This window comes from Microtus ochrogaster, chromosome 2 (genome assembly GCF_000317375.1).
Source record: "Microtus ochrogaster isolate Prairie Vole_2 chromosome 2, MicOch1.0, whole genome shotgun sequence".
NCBI classification, from domain to species: Eukaryota; Metazoa; Chordata; class Mammalia; order Rodentia; family Cricetidae; genus Microtus; species Microtus ochrogaster.
The window spans coordinates 5,131,069-5,150,965 of NC_022010.1; the positions used below are offsets into that span (position 1 = coordinate 5,131,069).

The 19,897-nt window shown below is 49.1% G+C and overlaps 2 protein-coding genes across 5 annotated transcripts in view; one reads left to right on the forward strand and one right to left on the reverse strand.

Annotated features, from left to right (window-relative positions):
* The first annotated feature begins 13,647 nt into the window (after nt 1-13,647).
* On the forward strand, nt 13,648-16,388 carry Pop5 (POP5 homolog, ribonuclease P/MRP subunit). The gene is made up of 5 exons (XM_005344295.1): nt 13,648-13,684; nt 13,763-13,905; nt 14,678-14,827; nt 15,007-15,090; nt 15,173-16,388. The coding sequence occupies exons 1-5, from the start codon at nt 13,665-13,667 to the stop codon at nt 15,283-15,285; spliced, it is 510 nt and encodes a 169-aa protein (XP_005344352.1). The 5' UTR covers nt 13,648-13,664; the 3' UTR covers nt 15,286-16,388.
* Nucleotides 16,389-17,088: 700 nt separating this feature from the next.
* The window catches only part of Rnf10 (ring finger protein 10), a 37,183-nt gene continuing 34,374 nt past the window's right edge, over nt 17,089-19,897 (reverse strand). For 2 of the 4 annotated variants that reach the window (XM_005344300.2, XM_005344299.3), the window contains exons 15-17: nt 17,944-18,001; nt 17,697-17,858; nt 17,089-17,375 (exon numbers count right to left, since the gene is read on the reverse strand). In XM_005344300.2, the coding sequence (XP_005344357.1) occupies nt 17,302-17,375; nt 17,697-17,858; nt 17,944-18,001 (294 nt within the window). In that variant the 3' untranslated portion in view covers nt 17,089-17,301. Of the gene's footprint in view, nt 17,379-17,696; nt 17,859-17,943; nt 18,002-19,897 lie in introns of all 4 variants that reach the window. The other 2 variants (XM_005344298.2, XM_005344297.3) reach the window with 1 other exon arrangement.

Here is a 19,897-nt window from a genome sequence, read left to right on the forward strand (position 1 = left end):
GAAGAAGAAGAAGAAGAAGAAGAAGAAGAAGAAGAAGAAGAAGAAGAAGAAGAAGAAGAAGAAGAAGAAGAAGAAGAAGAGGAAACGTGTATATCTGTCTTGGCATAGCAGCCCACCCCTCTGATGCCAGCCCTTGCAGCCCTTGGAAGGCTGAGAAGGTGCCTGCCTCTGCTTCCTGACTGCTGGGATTAAGGGTCTGTGCCACCACACTCGGTCCCAACTCTTTCAAAAATTAAAGGTGGGACTGGAGAAATGGCTCAGGGGTTAGGATACACTCTTCTGGCATCTAGGGGAACCCCTAGAACCCCCACAGACACATGTAAATGATCTTTTCTTTTTTTTTTTAATTAAAAGAGATCTGGCGAGATGGCTCAGTGGTTCAAATCCCTGTGACTAAGCCTGAGGATGCAGTTGGATCCTCTGGACTGTGGTGGAGAAACTGGCTCCTAAGGTTCTCCTCTGACCTCCACATGCATGCAATGGCATACAAGTCCTCCCTCCCCAAAACACAGGTATACACGCACAAATAAATAAAACGTTTGCAAAAATAGTTCGGGGCTGGAGAGATGGCTCAGTGGTTAAAAGCACTGGCTGTTCTTCTGGAGGATCCAGGTTCAATTCCCAGCACCCATGTGGCAGCTCACACCTGTCTGTAACTCCAGCTCCAGGGATTCTGACACTCTCACACAGACACACATGCAGGCCAAACACCAATGAACATAAAATAAAAATAAATCAAGAAGAACAATTCAATATTACTGTTCATTAGTTAATCTCAAGATTCCTAAAAGTTGAGGAGAGGGTGATAAGCATTGGTAGGGAGGGGAAAGACAGGGACCATTGTCATCCTGACCAGTTAGAACGGCTGTAATAAAGCAGGGGCTGTTGTCACCCTGACCAGTTAGAACGGCTGTAATAACCGTGGGCTGGGTGGAGTGGCCTCTAGCCTACCGCTAGGTCTAGAAGCTAGAAGTCTGAGGTGAAAGTGTCCCCTCAGCCCATTTCTGGCAAGGGCGGGCTCCTGAGACAGACCACTGTCCTCACATGGTAGGGAGACAGCAGGAGAGCGCTCAGGTGCCATGTTCTAGTCAGAGTTTCTACCACGGTGATACAGCACCATGACCCAAAGCAATCTGAGGGGAAAGGATTTATTTCATCTTACACTTTAGAGTCCATGATACAGGGAGGTCAGGCAGGAACTGAAGGCAGGAACCTGGAGGCGGGAGCTGACACAGAGGCCATGAAGGGGTGATGCTCATTGGCTTGCTTGCTTCCCGTGACTTGCGCAGCCTACTTTTATATACCTCCCAGAACCACCTGCCCAGGGATGGCCCCACCTGCAGCAGGCTGGCCCTTCCCCATTGATCACTAATTAAGAAAATGCCTAAAGGTCAGTCTGAAGGAGACATTTTCTCACTTGAGGTCCCTCTTGCCGGATGACTACAGTTTGTGTCAAGTTGAGAAAAGACTTGCCAACACAGGGACTCTAAGCTATTATTAATGGTGTGTGTGTGTATGTGTGTGTATACATGCATGCGTGTGTGCATGTGTGTATGTGTGTGCCACAGCGTGTCTGTAGAGGGCAATTTTGTGTAATCAGTTCTCTCCTTCAATCTTTGCATAGGTTCTAGAGTGATCAGGATGCCGGGTTTGCATAACCAGCACCTTCACCCCCTCAGTCACCTCACCAGCCCCGACGTCTCTCATTTTGTAAATTTCATGTATATGGGTTTTTGCATGTGTGCAAGTCTGTGCATCACTCGTGTCAGAGGAAGGTGTCAGATTCTCTGGAAGTGGAGTTACAGATGACGACTGTAAGATGCCATGTGGGAACTGAACCTGAGTCCTTTGCAACAGCAGCAAGCGATCTTAAGCACTGAGCATCTCTCCAGCGCCACTGAGGGCTTTGTGTTTGTTTGAAGCAAGGTATCACTAGGTAGCTCTGGTTGTCCTGGAACTCACTATGCAGACCAGGGTAGACTTCAGCTCACAGAGCTCCGCCTGCATCTGCCTTCCAAGTGCTGGGATTAAAGGCGTGAGCCACCACGCCTGGCTCCACTGAGGTCTTTTCTTTTCCTCTCTTTTTCTTTTCTTCTTTGACTCCTTTATTGATTCTTTGGGAGTTTCACATCATGCACCTCAACTCTGCTCACTTCCTGATCCCCCATATCATCCCCTCACCCCTGCAGTGCCCCCTACAAAAGAAAACAAAACAAAGTAAAAGTAGCCGGGCGGTGGTGGCACACGCCTTTAATCCCAGCACTTGGGAGGCAGAGGCAGGCGGATCTCTGTGAGTTCGAGACCAGCCTGATCTACAAGAGCTAGTTCCAGGACAGGCTCCAAAGCCACAGAGAAACCCTGTCTCAAAAAACAAAAAAAAAAAAAACAAAGTAAAAGTAAACAAAAACAAGAACAGCAAAACAAAACAACAAAACCCCCTCTTGCTTCTCCAACACTTCTTCTTTCATCCTGGTGACATTGGGGGCCTCAGTGTGTGACACAATACACCCTTCTGTCCTATCAGCTTTACTAGTAAATGTTCATTGCAATGAGCCACTGGTCTGGTCAAGGCCTCTGGTTTCTGGTCACCATCCTCACTGGATCCTCACGGGAACTCTGATATCCTGTTGCTGCCCCGAGTCACGGAGACCCTGCAGGTAGCGTTCCGCAGGACCAGTCCCTTCACGAACCCCAGCAGGTCCTAGATGCTAGGGTGGGCCAACCCAAGGCCTGGCTGTGGGCCTGGGTGGTAGCTGAGCTAGTCACTTGGGCCACTGGGACCACCTGCCCCAGGCAAGGGGGTGGAGTCAGCTCCCCTTCGGGGTCAGTTCACCCTTACTTGTGGTGAGGGGTGGGGGCCACCTCTCTTGCTGTAGTGTCCAGCAAGAGGCAAGGCCAGCTTTCCCAGGGCCGGTGAACAGTGGACTGGCTCAGTAGGGCCCTCTGATTTCATCTTGCATAGTTCCTAAGGCCTCCTGAGGTGACGTGGGCCACAGACCTCAACACAGACTCCAGCTGGACCACGGACTCAGACATGGCCCTTGTAAGCAGCCTGGGTCCAGATGACATCAACTCGGGATGGTTCTGGCAGACACCACCAAGGCCTCGGGTTGTGGCCCAAACCCTGGGCTTCTATGTGACTTTGGTGACAATATGGGACTCAGACTTCAGCCACTGAGGTCTTCAGGGTACTTATCCCACTCAAGAAGCCTGGAGAGCAGCTTACTCTCCTAAGATCTACCTCCTCGCTGTATCAAGCTGAGTGTTCAGATCTTAATAAGTGAACTGAGTCCACTACGTCCGAACATTGCCAGTGGGTGTGTAAAATGGTGCAGCTGCTGTGAAGCAGTCTGGCATTGCTCAGAAAGTTAAACATAGAATTACTATACAACAATAACTCCATCTCTAAAAGAACAGAAACAGGAGCTCAGGCCTTTGTTCACTGCTGTTGACAGGGCTCTCCACACAGCCTGTTGTTTACAGGTGAAGACATTCTAGGCTTAAACTGCAGTGGTGGTGCACACCTTCAACCTCTACATCCAGGAGACATCGGCAAGTGCATCTCTGGGAATTTTGATTTTTTTTCTGAGACAGGGTCTCACTATGTGGCTCTGGCTGTCCCGGAACTCACTCTGTAGACCAGACCGGCCCTGAAGTCACAGAGATCCACCTGTCTCTGTCTCCCCAGGTGCTGGGATCAAAGGTATACACTACTACACCAGGCTGATCTCTGGGAGTTTGAGACTAGCCTAGTCTACACAGCAAATTCCAGGACAGTCGGGGCTACATAATAGAGAGATCCTTTTTCAAAAGATAAATTAATTTAAAAAAGAAAGAAAATGAAAAAAAAGATACTGTAGTCTACAGACATACAATGAAGCATTATTCAGCCCTCTTGCCCCCTGCTATGGGATAATTCTTCTGTATGCTATGAATATGTATTCCTTTCGCCAGGCGGTGGTGGCGCATGCCTTTAATCCTAGCACTCAGGAGACAGAGGCAGGTGGATCTCAGTGAGTTCCAGACCAGCGTGGTCTACAGAGTGAATCCCAGGCCAGTCAGGACTGTTACATAGAGAAACCCCGTCTCCAAAAATAAACAAACAAAAAAGGTAATAATGATATGTCTTATAGGTTGGTTGAACCTTGTGAACCCTGAACATACTGAGCTAAGCGAGAGATGCCAGACACAGAAGGTCACATAGGATTTCTTCTATATGAAATACTCAAAATAGGTAAAGCCATGGAGACAGAAGCTGGATTAGTGGTTGCAAGGGCCCGAACAGAGTGATTGCTTCATGTGCATAGATTGAAAAAAATTGTTTTGAAACCAGGAAGGTGGTTGCTTAATTCCCCAAACCCTTGCAAATGTGCCAAATGTCATTTAGTGGACACTGTGATCAATGCATACACAGAACAATCATAACAGAGTTTATGTCCCCTGCCTTGAGTCAGGTTGCTCTGGGGACTGTTGTTGGTAATTAGGCTATACAGAAGTGGTCTTCTGAGACCAGAAAAGACATGGTAGTTCTGGTGTGTGTGTGTGTGTGTGTGTGTGTGTGTGTGTAGGGGTGCATGTTGTAATACATGTGAGTGTGTACACATGCAGAGGCCAGACTAGGATGTCTGGATACTCTTTCCCTGAACTGGAAGTTCTCTGTTTTGACTAGTGTGTCTGACTCTTGAGATCTGCCTGTTTCTATCCCAAATGCTAGTGTTGCAGGAATGCAAGCCATGACCATCTTCCTATGGGGGTGCTGAGGATTTGAACTCAGGTCTTCAGCCCAGCTTCCTATGGGGATGCTGTGGATTTGAACTCTGGTCTTCATGTTTGCAGGACAAGTGCTTAACCACCGAGACATCCTCAGCCCCTGCTTTGTTTTTGGTTTGAGGCAGGGTCTTGCTATGTAGCACAGGTTGGCTTTGAACTCTTGATCCTCCAGCCTCCACCTCCCAAGTGCCAGGCTTGCCAGCGTGTGCCACAGTGCAGGCCCCATGGCTTCTGGGCTGGAGAGGTCACATGGAGGTGTACTGAGGCTGAACTGTCCCAACCAGGGGTCCAGCTCACAGGATGACTCTCACTGCGAAGGGAGCCATTCCTGCTAGCCCAGCATCCCGCAAGACCGCTGTGCAGATCTGTACTCAGTACATGCAAGAGAAGCTGCTGTTTTAAGTTACAAAGTTTCTGGGTGACCTTTGGTGCTGCAACATGTCATCAGTGCTAGTTTTACAAAAATCACTTGTGAGCTGGGCATGGTGGCGCACACCTTTGATCCCAGCACTCAGGAGGCAGAGGCAGGCAGGTCTTTGGGAGTTCAAGGCCAGCTTGATCTACAGAGTGAGTTCTAAGTCAGCCAGAACTACATTGTGAGACCCTGTCTAGAAAAAGAAAACACAATAAATTACTTGTGTGTGTGTATGTATGTGTGTGCGTGTGTGTGGGTAGGTGTCTGTGGGGGGTGTGGTTGTGTATATGGATGGGTGTGCATGCCTGTGTGTATATGGGTGTGAGATATGTGTATGTGGGGGTGAGTGGGTGTGTACATGGATGTACGTAGGGGTTTCTTGGGGGTGTGGTTGTGTATAGGGTGTGCATGCATGTGTGTATATGGATGTATGGACCACAGTGCATATGTGGAGCTCAGTTCCAAGAGTTGGTCCTCTGCTTCCACCACGTGTGTCCCAGGGATTGAACTCAAGTCTTCACACTTGGCAACAAGAACCTTTGCCCACTGAGCCATCTCACTGGCCCCACCAGTGTGACCTCCAAACACTTTTCAGAGCCCCTGTTTCTATCCCTACTTCCCCAGTCTGTCTCTCTTCTCCTGGCTGGCTGCTGAGCTTTCCTACCAGGTCCCTATTCATAACGCAGCATCCCGAGCTCTGCCCTTCCCTGCAACTGGATAGAAACGTCTAGACCCTTTCTCAGTCCTGCAAACAGGAAGCAAGCGCCTTAGTGTGGGCAGCAAGCTCCTGAAGGCCTAACCCCAGGGTATCTTTATGGCCTAGATGCCCTTTCCCATTTCCATCTTATTATTCGGTTTCTGGAACTCGGTCCTTTCCCTGCCTGCAGATGCTGTTCCGCTACCTATGCCTCTCCTACCACCTTTCCTCAGCTGAGACTCTGCCAGCTCCAGGAAGCCTACTCTGATGTCGCTGATCCAGTCTCCAGACTTCTCAGCAGCCAGTCTCTTCCGCCACAGATGGGACAGGGACAGTCATGGAGGCACGCGAGGGAGGCAGAGACTGGAGCTTCTGGCTGAGGCTACCTCATCCAGGACGCTGCGAGAGACACGAGACTTCCTGTCCCAAGAGACTGCAAAGCACACAGACCTGGGCAGAGGTCTGAGAAAGCAGGGCAGAGCGGTAGCGAGTGCAAGCCCTTCTCCGCGCACCTGACACCTAACGCGAACTAACAACACTAACAAAGGAGCCGCTTGTCTGCCTCCCCACAAAGAGCGCTGGACAGGAAGCCTTTCACATCCTGCCTCTTCTAGCTTCCGGCTGTGTGGCTTGAGGTAAGGATTTCAGCTCTCTGATCCTTTCTCCCCACTTGTATAAAAGGGAACTGTGGTAATGGCTCCTCAGGGGTGAATGTGAAGAATAAAATGAGGAAATGTGTCTAGCACAGGCTTTGAATCCCAGTCCTCAGGAGGCAGAGGCAGGGGCATCTCTGTGAGCTCCAGGTCAGCCTTATCTACCCTGTCTCGAAACACATCTAGCATAGTGGCTGATTCAGAAGAGGCTTCTGTGTGAGCTACATTAATATAGACTTCGTAGTGGTACCCAGCACATAACAGATGCTCACCAGTGCCTTAAGATTGAAAAGTGTGATAAGAAAACACCAATCATAATGACATTGACATGTCAACTCATCTGGCCATCACAATCACTCTAGCAGGCGGGTCTTTCTTGTGCTCAGTATTTTAATATTGTTTGGTATGGAAGGATAGAGTCTTCCAGGCTGGCCCTGAACTACACAGTTCTCCTGCCTCAGCCTCCCGTGTGCTGGGATTATAGCCATCCACAGGTCAGGAAACTGAGGCCCAAGAGCATGCAGGACACAGGATGTGGAGGCTGGAGATAGACCAGACAGGCTGAGTTCTCCGTATTCCACCTCTCTAGAGCCAGGAGGCTACCTCTGCCTGACCATGTGACCTCAATCATGTGACCCTGGATGCCTGCTACAAGAGGACTGCAGGAGGCAGCAGTAAAGGGCACTTGGAACCCACCAGGCTACGGCCGTTGTCTGACCAGAGCTAGAGACTGACCAGTTGAGACAGAGGAGCACCTCTGACACTTGGACTGTCACAGACAGGTTACCACATGAAGACACTGACATACCATGCTAGGGGAGGGGTCTGGCCTCTGCCTATTCCCAGCCCCCCAAAGGCCCTGAGGGAGGCTGAGGCAGCCACCCCCAGATGTCTATTCCTGTCTCTGGCCTAGCGCCGGGCTGGGGAAGCAACAGCTATTTTGAGGCCCTTCTCCCTCCAAGCGTGAGTGGTGGGAAGGTGCTGGGAACATCCCGAACCCGGAGGCTGTCCGTCACAGACGTGCCCTGGATGTTGGCCACCCCAGGCTTCTGTGACTCTGCCACTTTCTCCAGCTGAGGCGATGCACCAGCTCTGAACACAGCCATCATCACGCTGGGGTAAACAGAGAGGACAGATTCCAAGGAGGTTCTGCTGGAGTCTGGAGCAGTGTGACTGGCCTGCCCTTTGGAGCAAGAATGTGAGTCGGCTGGACCTACAGGTCTCCAAGGGCTGCTCTGAGCTTACACTCAGAAAAGATGGGACGGTGAGCCAGACGCCTTCTCCGGGACCACAGAAACTGTGTAATCATCATAAAGGGGAAAAAAAAACATTCAGGAAAGACAAGGGAGCAGCAGGGTGTCTTGGCTCATCTGTAATCCCAGCATTCCCTTTGCCAAACCAGTCAGGTCACCTCAGCGGGCTCAGCTCTCTTTCCTCAGCTGAGGTGAATATTAGTGATAATGTACTTTGGGGGACTGGGTCCAGGAACTTCTTTAACTTAGGAAACTGACCCATACATGTGTCTAGCCATTTGTTCAGATCGTCGTGGCAAAATACCACCTTGTGGCTTAAACAATGAGCGTTTCGGGAGGGGAGAGTCAGGGAGGGGAGAGTCAGGGACGGGAGCAGAGGAAAATGGAACGCTCAATAAAAAATTTAATCAACAGAAAAAAAAAACAATGAGCGTTTTTGTTGTTGTTGTTGTTGTTGTTCACAATTCTGGCAAGTCCTACTTGGTGTCTGATTAGGACCCACTTCCTTGTTTGTACGCAGCTGTCTTCTTGGGGTGTCCCCCGCACGGCTCTCTGGATTCCTCTCATAGGGACACTATTTCCATTCATGAGACCCCAACCTCATAACCTAATCATTTCCAGTCACCTCCAAAGCCTCCCCCCACCCGCCACACATCCCGGCGAGGTTAAGACCTTAACAAAGGGAGGCAATGACTACACAGTGCCCAGCATCAAGAGAAAATAGGACAGAAGGTCATGGAGCTGAAGGTCATGGCTCCTATCTGCAATCCTAGCGAGGAGTTTGAGGAGTTCCAGACCAGCCAGGATTATGCAATGAGTCACTGTATTAAAACACATATGAAGGTCAGCCTACGCTACAGAGTGAGACCCTGTTTCAAACTAAGAGGGAGTTGGGGGGGTGGGTAGAGATGTAGCTCACTGAGCAGAGTTCAATCCCCAGCCCTGCAGGATGTGTGTGTGATGTCATACACCTGTGATTCCTTCACTCAAGCGAAGGCAGGAAGATCAACACCACCTTCGGCTGTACAGCAAGTCAAGGACAGCCTGGGCTACACACACAGCAAGTCAGAGACAGCCTGTGCTACACAGCAAGTCAAGGACAGCCTGGGCTACACAGAAAGTCAAGGACAGCCTGGGCTACACAGCAAGTCAAGGACAGCCTGGGCTACACACACAGCAAGTCAGGGACAGCCTGGGCTACACAGCAAGTCAAGGACAGCCTGGGCTACGGGAGACTTTAAAAACAAATCACAGGATAAACAGCGAATCTCTCTTCCTACTTAACACTTCTAATTCCTCTCTCCAGAGGCAGTCACCATCAGCAGCTTCCTGTGTCACCTTCTGGAAATCTCCCATGCAGATAAAGACAGAAAAGCTGTATGGATTGTAGTTGAACATGCTATCTAGAGTTGGATATGTCCGTCCAGGGCTTTAATCCCAGGACTGGGGAGGCAGAAGCAGGCAGGTTGAGGCCAGCCTACCCCCGAGTTCCAGGCCATCCAGGGCTATTCAAGGAGACCTTTTCAACCATTCCCCTAAAACAAAAACCAAGCACACCTTCCACCAGACTATCTGGATCGAGCTCTGCTCCTGAGCCTGCCTGTGAGCAGACGGACAGGTCACTGTTCTCCCGGCGCCCTGCCTCACTAGGTAAACTAGGCTTGGTAACACCAAGCGCACACCTTACGAGGCGGCTGTGATGGTTAGGGCAAAGTATTTAGCCCTTCCCTGGCCCACGGCTGCCCAGTCCCACAGACACACATCGACTCTTCCCAATAGACACTGAGGTGCCTTTTGCCAGGTCAAATAAGCAGTTATAATAATCACTGTGTGGGGGCTGGAGAGAATACTCAGAACTTACGAGCACTGGCTGCTCTTCCAGAGGACCCGGTTCTGTTCCCAGCACCCACATGGTGGCTCACAACCATCTGTAACTCCAGTTCCAGGAGAGCTGATGCCCTCTTATGGCCTCCCAAAATACTGCATGCATGCGGTACTCAGATACTCACGCAGGCAAAACACTTAAAAAAGAAAGAAAGAAACTGTGCTATAAATTCCTGGTGGAGGAAGAACTAAATGAGAGTTCTGCACTTGGGACCTTGCATTAATCTGGGGAGTGACTTGTAGTCCCCAAAGCCAGGGACTGGAACAATGTCCACAGGGCAGCGAGAACTGGTTCCTCAGGCCCCTGGCCAAGCAAACGGGACTATCTAAACTGTCCCCATACCGGTGTCTTTTTGTTTGTTTTGTTTTACAGAAAATTGGTTGATAGACTTAGAGGCAGGAAGTAGTACACTGTAGAAACTGCCAAGCAGGTTCAAGCCTCCTGGGTCACTATCCTCCATGGTTGCATCTTGACTCCAAAAGGGACTCCCCTCGATACTGAAAGCACCCAAGAGTAACACTGGGGCTGGGGATGTACCTTGGCAGCACAGACTTGCCTAGCACCCACAATGCATTCCCCAGCACCTCAAAACAAAAAGCACCTAAAGCCGAGTATAGTAGAGCACGCACTCCTAGCACCCAGGAGGCTGAGCCAGGTGGACCTCTGGGAATGTGAGGCTGATGTGATCTACACAGTGCACTCCTGGCCAGCCAGGGTCACACACTGACACCCTGTCTCAAAGAGGAAAAGGAGCAAAGGCTAGGGACATGTGCGCGAGCATACACACACACACACACACACACACACACACACACACACACACACACACCTACCTTTGTAGCTGCCTTCTCCCCTCCATCTAACTGTGATTTTTAAATTTATTTAGGGGAGCCTCGTGTACGCATTTGAAGGTCAGAGGACAACTTTCGGGAGTCCATTCCAGGACTTCCACTATATGAGTTCCCAAGATTCTTCAGGCTTGGCAGCAAGCTCCTTTCCCTACTAAACCATCTCAACTGACCCCTAACCATCATTTTAGCAACTACCCCAACCACTTCCCTAGGGAATTCTCCAGACTTCCAGTCTCATTTATGGGTTATGTGAGTGGTTTCAAAACAGGCTTTTAAAATGCATTGCTGGAGCTAACCTTCCGTCCTGTCGTTTATCAAAAAAAAGGGCCAACTTGGGGAGTGGGAACAGTCAGACCCAAACAGGAGGGAACCCAAGCTCCACTCACCCTGATCCGATCCGATCCACGCGCATCTGACCATCTGACCTGGTTTTGGGGCCGGTCTCTCCAAGACAACTGTAATAATAGTAAGCGCCAGCACCCCACGGATGCAGGCGGTGGGTGATGAATGGGCTCCGCGCACAGGTTTGGGCTCAGCGGGGATTAGGCTCCATCCCTGCGTGAGTCATGCCTGCGTGCGTCCGCCTCTAAGCCTCAGCCCCTTCCTCGGCCTGAGGCTGGCCCACGACTTCCGCCCCCGCGCGGCGGAGACCCGGGTGATTGCAAACAGCCGCCGGCCTCATTAGGAGACGTGTAATTATCGGCTGGCTGATCCGAGAGCGGGGGGGGGGGGGGGCGCCGCTAATGACTACCGGGAGAGGCTGCGCCTCCGGCGGCCCATCAGGGGCATCTGGCCCGCACTGTCCCGGCTGGCCGGGATCGAGGTGTTTTCTCCTGGTGTCAGTCATTCATCACTATTTACTAGTTCCTTAGGAACTCACTGTGCCAGCCCGTGCCAGTGAATCCTATCGACGCCTCCATCCTAACAGTTCCTAATAATCGGGACTAGAAGGGAAGCTGAGCTCTAGGGACTTGGTGTCCTCCCTGACAGCACCTGCTGCCGTTGTACCAAGACCGGGGATCCGAACCCAGGCCTATGGTTCTGTTACACTAAGTGGGCAGTGAGCACAGGAGTGGACTGGAGAGCCCCAGCGCTGGGACTTTGGAGACGAATGGTTCCAAGGTTGAATTCTGGGCCTGTTCAGTATTAGGTAGGAGACACTGATCTGGGCCTGAACCTGACCTATAAAATGGGCGCAGGGCTGGGATTGAGACCAACACCAGGAAGTGTCAGGGACGCTATTTTTAGGGAGGCAGAAGAGTAGTGAGGCTGTTGTTCTTAGGCTAGGTTGAACTCGGGCACACTGTGGGTCTCTGGCACTCCCTACTGGTCAAGGAGGACGCTGATCTCGGTGGTTCTGGATAGTTGGTTATTGCAGCTTGCGAAAGAGAGAGTTCTTTGGTTCCCTAAACCTGTGGAAGATTGCGAATTTATCACGGATCTTGCAAATAGCTGTGAAAGATGTCTTGTTTTATGTTACCACATCCGGTCAGACGAGGCCCGGACAGATATACAAATAATCAAGGTCATAAGGGGCTGAGGGCTTTAGCTGCAAGTCTGACCCCTGGGTTTGATCCCTGGAATGCACATGGTAGGAGAGAACCGACTCTTAAAACTCCAGCCGCGGCAAGTACACACCTACACACTTATACAACAAATAAATAAAACTAATGCAAAAATGACCTTGCTACAAAGTCAGGCACCAAGAACCCCGTGACAAGAAAATCAGTAAAAAATGCTTATGTGGTCCATCAAAGAATACTGACTGAATTAGTGGTGCATTTAAACACTACAGCACTGGGCAGATGAGGAATCAGTTTGTAGCAGAACAGATGGAATGAAAATATAGTCAAGAAGCAGACTTATAGCCATGTTGCATGGAACAGGCATGCTGTAAAATATATCCATCAAGGCCCAGGTCCAGCAGCACCTATCCCTGGAGAAGTGGGAGCGGGGGCAGTGGCTCCTCCCCGCTAAGGACTTTGAGGGTCCTGACCGAGTGTAGAGTTATCTATGTCACACAAGTCTTCAGTCAGTCGCACCCGAAGAATATGTGCTTTGCCTTTAACCTCAGGGCTCATAAAGGCAGACGATCTCTGTGTGTTCGAGGTTAGGCTGGTCTACAGAGTGCGTTCCAGGTCAGTTAAGGCTGTTACACCGAGAAACTCTGTCTCAAAAAACAAAAATAACAACAAAAAGAATATGCACTTTACATAGAAGATAGTGAAGTGAACCAAGCAAGCATGGTGGTGCACCCGGGGAACCTCAGCCCTTGGGAGGCTGAGGCACAAATGCTTTGAACTCCAAGCCAAACTGAAGTTAAAGACCCTGATTTGAACACACACACACACACACACACACACACACACACAGAGATATTCAAATGAATAATACCCATCCCCCCCTTTTGTTTCTCTGTGTAGCTTTGGCTGTCGTGAGCTCACAATCCCTATTCTTAACATAAAACAAAGGGCCTGGGTGTGGTGGCGCGCGTTGGTAATCATGGCTATTGGCAGGAAGAGACAGGGAAATCAGAAATTCAGGGTCTTCCTTGGCTGCAGTCAGTCTGGGGTTATCTTGGGCAACATGGGACAAAGAAATAAAAGAAGGAAGGAGGGGAGGAGATTGACAAACCAATAGATAAAAACCTCCACACAACTGTCGAGGGCCCCTAAAAACATTAGCGGATTTGGCTGTATGGAAAAACCTCTGCTCTGACTTCTTTAAAGGCCCCAATTCCCGCGATAGTCTCAGTGTTTTTTGTTTGTTTGTTGTTTTGTTTTTCAAGACAGGGTTTCTCTGTAGCTGTTTCTTTGGAGCCTGTCCTGGAACTCACTTTGTAAACCAGGTTGGCCTCGAACTCACGGAGATCCACCTGCCTCTGCCTCCCGAGTGCTGAGATTAAAGGTGTGCACCACCACTGCCCGGCTAGTCTTGGGCTTTAAGTGCAGGACTGGCCTCAAAATTCACCATTCAACGTTGGGAGATACAAATTAATCCAGACATTCAGTGAGAAATCCCCGCCTGAGGCGGACGCATGCGCTCTTACACTCTCCGAGGGAGGCGGGGCGTGGAGATTGACAGGGCACTAGGCCTGTCGGGCCCAGTCCCGCCTTCCTCCCGGATCCGGCGCGGACGCCATGGTGCGGTACAAGCACAGGTAAGAAGCGCTCTCCACCCCGCGCCCTCGCGGCGGGGTCGCGTGCCCCGTCGCGCTCACCGCTGCCGTCTGCCGCAGGTACCTCCTGTGCGAGCTGGTGTCAGAGGACGCGCGCTGCCGCCTGAGCCTGGACGACCGCGTGCTCGGCGGCCTCGTCCGCGACACGATCGCCCGGGTGCACGGGACCTACGGCGCCGCCGCCTGCTCGGTGGGCTTTGCAGGTACAGGGGCCCCGCAGTCGGGGCGAGGGAGTTGAAGTTACTAGGCTAACTGAAGATGTAGAATCCTTGTAAGAGCTATGATTTGACAAGTCACGTTAGCACGTTTTAAAATGTCAGATTTATCCCTTTTTAAAAGTTTAAAGCGCCTCTGACGGACGAGTGCACAGGAATTCTAACGAAAAGCGGGATGAGCTCGAAAGCCTTTTTTCTCCGAATTTCAGTCCTTTACCGTACGCTTAAACTTGAATTCTGCAGATTAAATACGGTGGAGCTTCTCTCTCACTCCATTCGTTGACCTGAGTGGTCAGTGACTGCTTGACCTTGGAAGGTCTATCCTAAAATTCCCTTTCAAGCTGCGCACTTTGGCCATGAATTTGTCGTAGCACTCGGGAGGCAGAGAGTGGTTGTAGTCCAGCCAGGATGACATAACGGGGCCGTATCGAAGGAAAAACAAAACCTTTCAAGTATGCTTTTTAGCAGGACTGGTGGGACTGGAGAGGGTTCAGCAGTTAAGAACATTTGAGGTTTTCAGTGGACCAGGATTCCATTCACAGCACCACATGGTGATTAACTCTGGTCCCAGAAGATGACACTCAGCTCATACGTGGTGCATATACATACATGCAGGCAAAACATCCCAAAATTTAAAAAATATTACTCAGTGATGCATACTCCCATTGACTTTTGTCTAAAACAGTTCCTGGCACATACTAGGGTTTTCCCTGTTTTTGTTTTAATGGGGAGTTTTCCGATTGTTCCTTTCCTACCGTAGTTCGCTACGTCAATGCCTACACCGGAGTAGTGCTACTTCGATGCCGAAAGGAGTTCTACCGGCTTTTGTGGTCAGCTCTCCCTTTCATCACGCATTTGGAGAGCAAAGGACACCGGTACTCGTGTTTTCTCAACACACTGCACGTGGGAGGTAAGAGTGGTGGTAGCTTGTGTGCGGTGGCTGTTTTCTTAAGTAACAGTTCAGAGCTCAGTGGGGACAGTTGCCGAGTCTCCTGCTGTCCCACAAGATGTCCTTCCATCCGCCCCTGCCCCCGAAAGATAGCGACTGTTTAACAAACTGTTGTCCACAAAAAACTCTTCATGTGCCAGGTACAATTAGAACCTGTCAGAAATTCCTGATAAGGTACAACCGGAGACAGCTGTTGCCGTTGCTGCAGAATTGCACTGATAAAGGTAAGCAACAGTCGGCCCGGGCAAGCAAGGACTGAAGCTCAGCCAGTAAGGTGATGCCCAAGGACATCTTTCTCTTCTCTAGGGGAGTGGGAAGCCATTAAGAAGTCTTTCTCGATAAGCCGTCTACTGGAGAAAGAGCCGTCCGAAGAGCTCTCAGACATTGCTGGTGAGGACACTGCGGAAGCAATAGAATGACCCTGTTTCCAGGCCCACTTGTGGGACCAGGAAGTTGGAGTTGGCAGCAGTGCCCCACAGTTCTCCAAACTATGAGCCAGAGCACAGGTCATGGCTGCCTTTACCATTCATGGTCCTAGTGGCTCTGTACAGAAGTTTCCTATGTAACCACTGAGCCGAGTGGGTGGAATAAATATTCTTGGCTTCCAAAGCAACATTCCTAAACTACATATTTATATAATTCATGCTTGGCCAGGTCTCTGTTTGCTATCACACTGGCCTTGAATGTGCTTCTGTGTGGTACTAGATGAATTTTAAATATTCCTAGTCCCTTTAATATAAGAATTCAGGCATGGTGGTACACGCCTTTAATCCCAACACCAGGCTGGCTGAGGTAAGCAGATGTTTTAGGCCAGCTCTGTCTACAGAGTGAGTTCCAGAACAGCCACAATTACAGAGAAGTGTTGGTGAGGAAGACTCGTGTGAAGCAGAAATACTGGTGACTAACCACCAACTACAATGACATAATCTAGGGTCGGCCCAGTATATTTTGGGACTGCAGACACCAGGATACCCACCTGACCACTGATCAGGCGGCTTGATAAGAAATGTAGCTTTCAGCTGGCCCAGTGAGGCAGGATAGCACTTGGGAGGATTGCTGGCTTGAATGCGGACGGTTCCCAGATGGCGGGGCTGTCTGAGAAGCCTACTGTTCCCAATTAGCTCTCTGCCTCCTGCTAATGGATGAAATGTAAGATGCCAGCTACTTCTCCAACACCATGTCTGCCTGTCTACTGCCATGCTTTCCGTGATGATTATGGACTCACCCTGTATGGTGGTTTGAATAGGTATGGCCCCTGTAAACTCCTGTGTTTGAAAGCTTGGTCATTAGGAGTTGTGGCCTTGTTGGAGGAATTGTGTCAATGCAGCAGCAGGCTTTGAGGTTCCTGCGCCTCAACCTATACGTATTATGTCTCACAGTTGCTTCCTCTGCCTGTGGATCAAAATATAAAATTCACAGCACCATATCTGTTGAAGCACTGCACTGCCATGCTTCTCACCATGAAGATAATAATGGATGAGACCTGAAATTGTAAACCAGCCCCAATTAAATGTTTTCTTTATAAAAGCTGCTGTGGTCATGGTGTCTCTTCACAGCCATAGGAACCCTAAGACACCCTTTATGCCTCCATTAAACGACTGTCACTTAAAAGAAGCTTGGGGACAGAAGCTAAGACTATTCATCATTCTTCCTGAGGATCTGGGTTCAATTCTCTCACACACTCATTCTCACAAACACATGTGAGGTAACTCCAGTTTCAGGGGGATCCAACACACAGACATGCCTGAAGGCAATTTTTTTTTTTTTTTGGAAAGCTATTAGGGAGTGTGACAGGGTCCAGAGCTTTCTTGGTGAAGCTTCTCTTAAAGAATCACCAGGCAAAACTCATATCTAAGTGCAAAGGCTAAGTTACCCTGGGGCTGGCTGCCAGCTGAGATCTGGTCAGAGTAGCCACTTCCTACAAGAAAAACTTCCAATTTTGCTTTTTTTTTCTACTGTAGCCACCCAGCCTTGAGCTCATAGCAGTTCCCTAAACCTAGGTGTTAAGCCAGATATAGATATCCTAATCCTGCTTAATCCTAGTCCTCTGGATCTTTGACAAGGAGAATTTAACATGTAGGAGAGATTCAACTATTTTAACCGACCACAGAATTGTGCTGGCAAGCCAGGAAGCCCAAACAAGACCACACAGACTTTGGTTGAGAAAATTAACATCTGAATCAAAAAGACTAACCTACAGATGAACTAAGGTCAGGAAGGTGTCTCTAGTGAGTGTCAATACTTTATTTTGGTGTAAAGACTGGAAGCTGGAAAATACACTGTATTTAAAATTTTCTTGGTTCCCCTCACATTGTGGAACCCCCCTCCCACCCCAAGCTAATCAATCTGTTCAAACTCAAATACTTAAAAATTACAGCAGCAAAACAAAAGCACAGAAAAGAAACCAGATGGAGAAGGTGCCTGGGTGAGTAGTGTCACTTGGTGTGGACAACCGAAGTGCTGAATAGGAGCTTCTGTTTCTGCTTCTTCCGTTTCTTTCCTCCTCTGTCTTCTGAAAGAAACAGCAGTCTTAGCCCACACCGCCACCCCAGCATGCTTCACTCACAGCAGAGTGAGCAGGCTTTGGAATCTCTCTGCCACCCCATCCCTGCCTAATGACACAGGTGTCAGGTGAGCACTGAGGTTAATGTCTGCAACCACCCTCAACCAACTCAAGTGTCTACAGCCTAGGGGCTGGAGGGATGGCCCAGTGGTTAGGAGCTCTTGTTGCTCATATAGATCACACAAGACCCAAAGCCTCAATACCGGCAGGAACGGCAGCATATGTGGCTAAGCCTGAGCCCAGCGCTGAGTGAGTTTCCGCCCTTACCAGAGAGAGGGTCTGAAGTAGCTGGTGTGTCCAACTTCATGAAGGCTGCTTCAATAGCTTGGCTGAAGGAATTCTGGAAACTGGGCACAGGAACACGGTCAGAGTTATCACTCTCCCCATCGCTGTCCACAGGGGCAGAAGGAACCAAGCTATTATTCTCATCTAAAAAACAAAAGTTAAAATTCTAGAGCTCTTTCTTGTTTAAAGGAGTTTGGTCCTAAGTTGCCCTTTCCTGTCCAGCTCTCACCTTTCTTTGGAGCGGTTTTGGGCCACACATCTGCTTTTGCTTTCCCGACCCTCAGCATCTGCCAAGTAGGGACAAAAGGGAGAATGTAAACGTCTGACCAATACCCTTTTCCAGCATCAGCCTCCACAAACTCTCAGCCCCTCTCTAAAGTGTCATGTCTTCTCTGCAATGACTAAAGAGACAGTGGTGTACCCCAAAGGACTTTACTCCTTAGGAAACAGGTGAAGAATACTAAGCACAAGAATAGCACAAGAGGTTTTAAATCAGGAATACTATTTCTGATGTTCTTTCCTGACGTTCTCAAGGCACTTCAAATGTACCTGAGCTGGCATTGTGGTTTATACCTATAACCCCAATATTTGGGTGGCTGAGGCAGGAAAACTACCTACAATTCAAAACCAGTCAGGACTATATGAGTTTAAGGAGCCTAGCGATGCCAACTCAAAAAAACAAAAACAAATTAAAAAACAAAATTTAGGGGGCTGGAGAGATGGCTCAGAGGCTAAGAGCACTGGCTGCTCTTCCAGAGGTTCTGAGTTCAATTCCCAGCAACCACATGGTGGCTCACAACCATCTATAGTAAGATCTAGTGCCCTCTTCTGTGCAGGCAGAACACTATATATAATAAATGGATAAATCTTTAAAAAAACAAACAAAATTTAGGGTAAGTAGTATATACAGTATACCTTTCCAATTTATTTTTATTTTTTGAGGTGGGTGGGGGCAGGTCTCCCTACATAGCCCTGACTGTCCTGTTCTGGAACTTACCATGTAAACCAGGCTAGCCTTAAATTGACAGAAATCTGCCCGACTATGCTGGGATTAAAGGCATTTGCTACCACACCCAGCCTACCATCCATCTTAATGAAGCATATATATGGATAACTGAGCCTCCTACTCTGTAAAAGCCCAACAGTGCTTTTTACCCCTTGTTACTTTCCAAATATCTCAATTATCACTGTTTAAATGCGGCCATAGACCGCATCTTACCTAAGTATAGTAAGTCACAACAGAGCCTCTGCCCTTAAGGAACTGTCTTCATTTACATGTGGTCACTGTATGTATCCTATCAGTATTTGTTCTTGTTTTTATAGCCTGGGCTGAGCTGGAACTTGTACTGGGATTATAGGCATGGGCTTCTGCACTCAGAAACCTACACAGGATCTCTCTACTCCACTCTACCCACACCTGGCATAGGGTTCAAGCGAGCCTGCCTTAAGTTAAAGCTTGTGTCCCAAAGAGTGACACGAATATTCAGGATAAGTTGTGCTGTGCTAGCAAGTGCTGGTTTCCCTGGGTAATGTTTCTTGTTGTTGTTGAGGGTCTTCTATACCCCAGGTTGGTCTTGAATTCTTGATCCTCCTGTCTACCTCCTAAGTGCTGGGATTTCAGGCATGCTCTTAAGTAACCTTTATCTCTTACTGTGGTGATCTTCCTAGAGTTCATGATTTTTAAATCTGAATATTAATGACATTTGATTCTACCTTTTTAAAAAATGGTGCTGGGGTTCAAACCCAGGGCTGGACTCTTATTTTTAAAAGACAATTTGAATGCATCACCAATATTTATTCTCCAAGAAATATTTATGTGTTTAATCTTAAACTAGTCATGAGTAAACAGACAAATCCAAACTATAGGCCAGGAGTGGTGGTGCACACCTGCAATGCCAGCACTCAGGAGGCTGAGGCTTGCGAATCCGAAGTTCAAAGCCAGCCTGAGTTAGATGGCAAAACTACAAACTGGTCTGGATGTTTCAAAACCACTCATTCAAGGGGAACAAGACTATAATGGCCCAAAAGAGGCTGAAGACGCTTAAAAACTAGACGTAAGGAATCTGAGAGCACCCTGAACTGAGAATGAGGAAGAGCACTGGAACAAGTGGGAGAGAGCAACACCCTGGAGTAGTAGACATGGTGACAACTGCATTTACTGTGGGGAGAGAGCAACACCCTGG

What these genes read in the sequence shown, in the direction of transcription:
- Pop5 (XM_005344295.1), top strand. Translation starts at nt 13,665, where the DNA reads ATGGTGCGGTACAAGCACAG. An exon ending in CTGCTCGGTGGGCTTTGCAG is followed by an intron (nt 13,906 to 14,677) that starts GTACAGGGGCCC and finishes TTCCTACCGTAG; the next exon opens with TTCGCTACGTCAATGCCTAC. An exon ending in GCAGAATTGCACTGATAAAG is followed by an intron (nt 15,091 to 15,172) that starts GTAAGCAACAGT and finishes TCTCTTCTCTAG; the next exon opens with GGGAGTGGGAAGCCATTAAG.